Raw genomic sequence first — 6,210 nt, forward strand, 5'->3', positions numbered from 1 at the left:
TTTTTCCCCCCCCCCCCCCCCAGCTTTTCTTAAGAGTTTGCCATCATGATGTTTTTCTTTTCTGCAAGCATACAACCAAATTATTGCTCTCATTGGGTTCCAAATGATCTTAGTTGCTCCCATTTGCAGGCTGCATGGCACCTGCTAACTCTTCAGGTAAGTGATATTAAAAATGGTTTAGAGAGAGATGGATCCTTTCTAGAAAGGTCTAAGATTTACTTTAAGAGCATTAGACTTGCTGGAATACAGGGGCTATAGTGGTTTATAATTGAACAGGAGTCAACAACATCATAAGCAAATCCATACCTCTTTCTAAGATATATAAATGGAATTGACAGGTATATGACAAATGAAATAATCCTGCTATTGTACTCAGCACTGATAAGGCCTCAAGTAGAGAACTGGATGCAGTTTTGGGTACCAAATGTCAATAAAAATAAGAACCACCTATAAAGAGTCCTGCAAGGTCTAAAGAATGGGAGGTCTTGAGAGCATGATTCAAGAGGCAAGATAGAGTGAATTGGGCTAATTTAGTTTAGGGAAGGGAAGACTAAGGCAGACATGATAACATTCAAATTATGTAAAAGGTTGCTGTCAAGAAGATTGCAAACTGATCTCCATCTCCCTTGGAGGTAGGATGAGAAGAAATAGACTTATGCTGCAGCAAAGGAGATTTAGTTTTAAACATTAGAAATAATTTTCTAACTGTAAGAATAGTTAAGTAGTGGAACAGATTCCTGTGGAGAATGTGGTATCTCCATTCTAGTTTATTTAAATAAATGCATATCACACTATGGACACTTTTAAATTAGTTGTGGGGGGGACTCTAAAAGATACTTATTAGTTTCCTTTCTCTCCCATGTTCAGATTGGGGAAAAAGTATTAAGATTTTTAAGAACAGGTGAAATAAACATTCATCAAGAATGGCTTAACTATAGTTGATCCTGCGTTGGGAGATGATCTGTCAAGAACCCTTCCAGCTCTATGAAAAGAATCTGAGGATGACAGGCTGAGTGTGTCTACATGAGACATTTGCTGTAGAGTAGACTATTTAGCTCCTCAGTAAACTTCTCACATCCACATATGCAGGGCTATTAGGCCACAGGAAATAAATAAACTCTGCAGCAGGGTAGTATTTTTAAATACAAGTACTATCTTACTGCAGTTATTTACAGCAATATGCATGCAGACACTGACCCAGGTTTAAATTGCTCTGTCAGCCCAGGTAGGGGAGAGTCACGCTCCTGCTTGCTGCCTAGCCACATGGCCCAGCCAGCTCTTCCACCACCTGACGCAGCCCCCTGCTAACTGGGCCTAACCCCCTGCCAGCCCAGGGCTGCTTCCCATCTCTTACCGGACCCCGGGCAACACTGCCAGAATCCAGGGCTGATCCCCATACATCCTGCCAGTCTGGGGCTGACACCTGAGCAGCTACAGTTGGAGCCTGGAGCTCCCCTTGACTGCTACAGGGGTGCAGAGCAGGGCAGGAGCATCCCTTGCTTAAACTGCTCCTCCCCAGCTCAATTTGCTGCTGTCCTGGGCACATATATAGATGCTGCACCCATGAGTAGTTTGCTGCAGAGCAGATTGTTCCACGGTTTATTCATGCACATTAATTGCACATGTAGATACGCCCAGTATGTACTGTCACCCTGTTTTGGAGAAGAGTAACTGCCTTATTTACCTGGTACTTTGTTCTTCTTTTAAAGAATATAAGTATTGATTTTGTTCACTCCAGTTTACACCCCCCCCATTAGATAAATTTGCACTGGTGTAATGATAGTAACGTAATCACATAGGTTCAAGCAGTATAGCCACACAGTCATCTTTGCATTACAAGGCTGTTTTTCCGTTACATTCCTATAAGTCATACCAGTGCAATTTTTAAATAGAGACATGCCCTCAGTGGGTTCCTTTGAGGGAGCTGCACCATCATAAGCTATATTTCATATCAGCGCTAATCTACAGTGGTGTCTCTACCACTATAAATGCTAAAACTCCTGCTTATTTCTAAACCATCAACATGTCACACTGAAGGGGGGGAAGAGAAATTATATCAATAATATCACAATTTAACATGCATTATTTTAAATGCTTTACAAACATGAACCGATTCACAGAACCTCAGTAAAATGGGAATTATCCTTGTTTTACCAAGGAGGAAACAAGAACAGAAAGGGGTCAGTGTACAGCTGGTATTTGAATTCAGGATTCCTAGTCATTCCTCTGAATCACATGGATGGATTGTCAGTAGGATTGTATCATCAGTAGTACAATATTGTGTTATTTTCCCAACCTAGCAGATGGTCCCCATTTTGGGATTTCAGCTTTTACTATCTTCATTAACTGACTCTAACAAATGACATGGTATTCCTGTCTTTCATTCTGATCCTTATGTATTTTAGTTATTACAAGTCTGAATGCTTTATCGCTAAAAAAACCCTTCTTTTAAAAAAAAATTAGTCTTTTAAAAATTATTGGAGTGTTGTGTTTTAAGTCTTTTGGGTTTTTTGAAAATCTGTCTTCCTTCCTGTCTGCCTGCACTTTTGTGGGGACAAGAAGATGGAAGAAGACTAATAGGTACAGAGATTGAAGGGAAATTCTATGCTGTTCTGGATGCACTGCTCTGGTGCACTGCTTAAAGAAATGCAGATCAGGACTGCTGTTGGGTTACAGAAATCATGAGATTGAGAACCTACAAGTTAGTTTAGTTGTTTAAATATTTGCTTTCTCTATGATATTTAGTAAATTAATTAATAGCATGACCATGACTGGGACATAAACCCATTGTTGGAAATCAGTTTTCCTAGTTTACTTTAATATTTTTTTTGTTTGCAGTTGATTGCCAAGGCTGAAAGATTGAGACTAGAAAAGGCACAACAGTCAACTCAGCACATCCGCTTCTCTGAAGATGAGTAACCAAGGCTGATTGTATTCTGTGAAAGGATTTTTTTAAGTAGGCACTGGATATTTTAACTTAACCATAAACTGTAATGAAGAACTCAAAAACAATACACTTGTATCAAAAACAATACATTTGCGTCAACAATACATTTGCGTCATACATTTGCGTCATAATAAGAGTGCAACAACAAAGATTGTTTTTAAAGGCTGAATGTTTACTGCTCCTGAGCCTGTAGATAAAGCTTTCTGGAAAAAAAATGTATTAAACAAAACTTGCTTTGTTTCACACTTAGATTTATTTCTGACAATTTTTGTATATTACAGTTTTATAAGGTAGGTTACAAAAAAGACCAAATAAAATATTTTAGAAATCCACTATATTTGTTTGACTTCTTTTATTTTTAAAAAGCTATGAAAGTGTGTATTATTGGTGACATTTAAATGGTTGGCCTCTGCTTCCTCTACATAACAATGGAAAAGCACATTAAAAGGATTAAACTTCCAGTAAAACACTGATGCATAATTTGTCAGCTCATATAATTAAATTCAAGTCAAAATGTTGAAGTTACACTGTGTTAAGCTGTTACTTTTCAGCTTGCTAATTTTTTCATGGAACTGGTATAAACATATATAGCATATAACACATGAATATATATTCTATAATTACACAGTCCATTATATAAGTTTGCATATTCCATGTAACTGCCTTTATATACAAAATTAATCCTATAGCAAGAATTTGGCACCAAGTTTTGTGAGCCTATCTCTGAGGAATTCCAATAAAATCTTTTGATTTGTTGTTTCAGAATTCCAGATCCATAAATCATTCTTTTTTTTGTGACTAAGTTTACAGATTGCATGATGTGGTTTTTCATTGTAGGCTGGCAGTATAAAAGTTTATGGAGTAATTTTCAGCTGAGTTGTAAAGAGATGACCTACCCAGCCTGTAGGCTTTGAAAGGGGCTACAGGCTGGCCTGGGGTGTATGCTGCCAAAAGATGATGTTCAAGGGAGTGCTTTGGTATTGCCCTTCCGTAGGGACAGGGTGGGTTTTTTTGTGTTACCTGTTCTAATTGAATAATATGTTTCTTTTGAGGGGAAGCAGTTTTGAGAACACCCAGAGCCTGCTCACAAAGGGAGGTATGGCTTGGGAATAGGGGAGGCTAGGGAATGAGAGTAGATAGGGATGGGAGGGAGTATGGGCAGGAGGGGGGATTTTGTTTTCTATGAAGTAAGTTGGGAATCAAGGTAAAGTTGGGCAGGAAGATGTGAAAAGTGGATGAATTGCCTTTAGTGGGGCTTGGGGAAGTTTGTTTTGTTGTACCTTCTTATTTTAGTAATGCTCTGGTTTCTCTTCAAATCGCATACATTTTAGAGTTACACTTATAAACCATCAATCCTGGTCTTAGAAATTCTTTCTCCATTAATGTAAGTGAAGGTCACACCTTTGTGCATTGTTGTTTCATTGTTTCTGACTGCAGAGGAAACAAGACACTAACGCATTGATTCATGAAGTGTAAAAGTTACTTGCAAGCAGAAGGATAAAGACTTTTTTTAAAAATAGAAGTACATTCCCAAAATCTCAGCAAAATCTATTGACAGAAATAAAACCAGTGACATTCATAGCTTTTTCTGTGCCATAGATTTGATTACATTGGGTAATATAGGTTGTCATTATTTGACAGGTCTCTTCATACTAGGAAAATACAAGGAGCAGTGTGGGTTGTTTGGGCTATGTACAGTGTGGTAGTGACATCAGTCTGTTTCGATTGCCCTGTAGACATGAGCCTCCCTAGTGGCACTTCATGACGCAAGACCCAAAATGCACAGCTGTCAGTGGCTTCTAGTGTTACACAATCCCAGGAAAGAAAAAACAAATGAGGGCATGAGGGAGAAAATGGTGTACCCACACCAAGCACTTTAGAGAAATACAAGCTACACAACGCTGCCCTAGCAACCCTAGTGAACCACTGTAAGATGCAGGAGGTGGTAAGGGTAAGAGGCACCATATTGCCCATAGACTTACTACCTGATGATGGCTGCCAGGCTGTGTGGGAGCAAAACTTCCACAGGGACGTGCAGAAGGAACACAGAGACCTGAATTGGCGGGCAGCCCACTGGACACTCCCTGTGTGGGCATGGAAAAATAGCGCAGGGCAGAGAGGTCCATCAAACTGCCCAAGACAGACCTGCTGCTGGCAGGCAGAAGCAATTGACCACCTCTTCTGGGACTACCCATACGCTAGAGAGGTGTGGAAGAAAATCCATGCGCTCCTGGTGGTGACAGGTTTCAGAGATCTGACCAGGAACGCAGTTCTCTACAGGCACCTGACCAGACATCAAGGGACCCTGTCAGCTTGCTTCAACCAGTTTCTATCCTGCTTCATGTACACACTGTGGAAAGCCAGGGACCTGCTCATAAATGCACTCAGACCTCACAGTTGTGGACTGTATTAAAATGGGATTAAGTGAAATGTACTGGTACTACAAGAAGATAGAAGAGGATGATGGGAAAGAAATAACAGACCACATCTGGTGGAGAGGGGTCTGGCATTGACTTTTTCAGGGGCAAACCCTCTGAGGAGGGCAATGGATGGGGTTACGGGTATGGATACACAGTGCAAACTGTGTAATGGGCTTTTAGTGTGCTTTGTGAACCACAAATGCCACTTGGCAGAGTGTTGGAGGTAAAGTTTTATATAACATTTGCACACAAAGAAAAAACAGCCAACGGAGTTTATCAGAGGAGGGGTGATCTTAAACTAGTCAAGAGAGGAAGGGAGCAGAGGAAAGGAGCAATGGAAACAGGGGAAGCTCTGTGTAGGGGAGGCATCACTTATGCAGCAAGCCTCAGGAGCCATTTATATGTGCTAACCCGTAGGGTCATGCAGTTCTTTGGCACAAGCTTTGGTCCTTTATGCATACAACATAGTATAGCCTGAGAGCTGCCAGTGGCTCTGATCCTCATCCCAAGCAGCATGTAGAAATGCCTCTCTGGAGAAAGAGGAATAACGGGAAAATGTAGGGGAGTGGAGAAGAGGCAATAGTTGGATCAAATAGAGATTACAAAAAATACATAGGAAAAATGTAAGAGAAAAGGTTAAAAAAAACTGGGTAGAAAGCAGACAACATGACAGTTCTAGGACATTTTAAAAGGAGTACCAAGTCATCACAAGCAGGATTCTAGGAGGGGGAAAGGCTAGGCATAATGAGGTTTTTGTTTTGTGTTTAAATCCTGTTTACTGGAAAAGGGGTTTTGCCAATATTTGACATTTTCTTATTTTGCAGCTTTCAGTACATTGTAAAG

General features: G+C 40.2%; 1 protein-coding gene across 1 annotated transcript in view; it reads left to right on the forward strand.

Annotated features, from left to right (window-relative positions):
* Positions 1-3,279, forward strand: part of LARP7 (La ribonucleoprotein domain family member 7) — a 44,185-nt gene extending 40,906 nt beyond the window's left edge. Inside the window, exon 14 of the mRNA XM_019521986.1 lies at positions 2,839-3,279. Coding sequence (XP_019377531.1) covers positions 2,839-2,919 — 81 coding nt within the window. The 3' untranslated portion in view covers positions 2,920-3,279. The remainder of the gene's footprint in view (positions 1-2,838) is intronic.
* The last annotated feature ends 2,931 nt before the right edge of the window (positions 3,280-6,210 follow it).

Source organism: Gavialis gangeticus, unplaced genomic scaffold (genome assembly GCF_001723915.1).
Source record: "Gavialis gangeticus isolate Ggan-Ray unplaced genomic scaffold, GavGan_comp1, whole genome shotgun sequence".
Lineage (NCBI taxonomy): Eukaryota > Metazoa > Chordata > Crocodylia > Gavialidae > Gavialis > Gavialis gangeticus.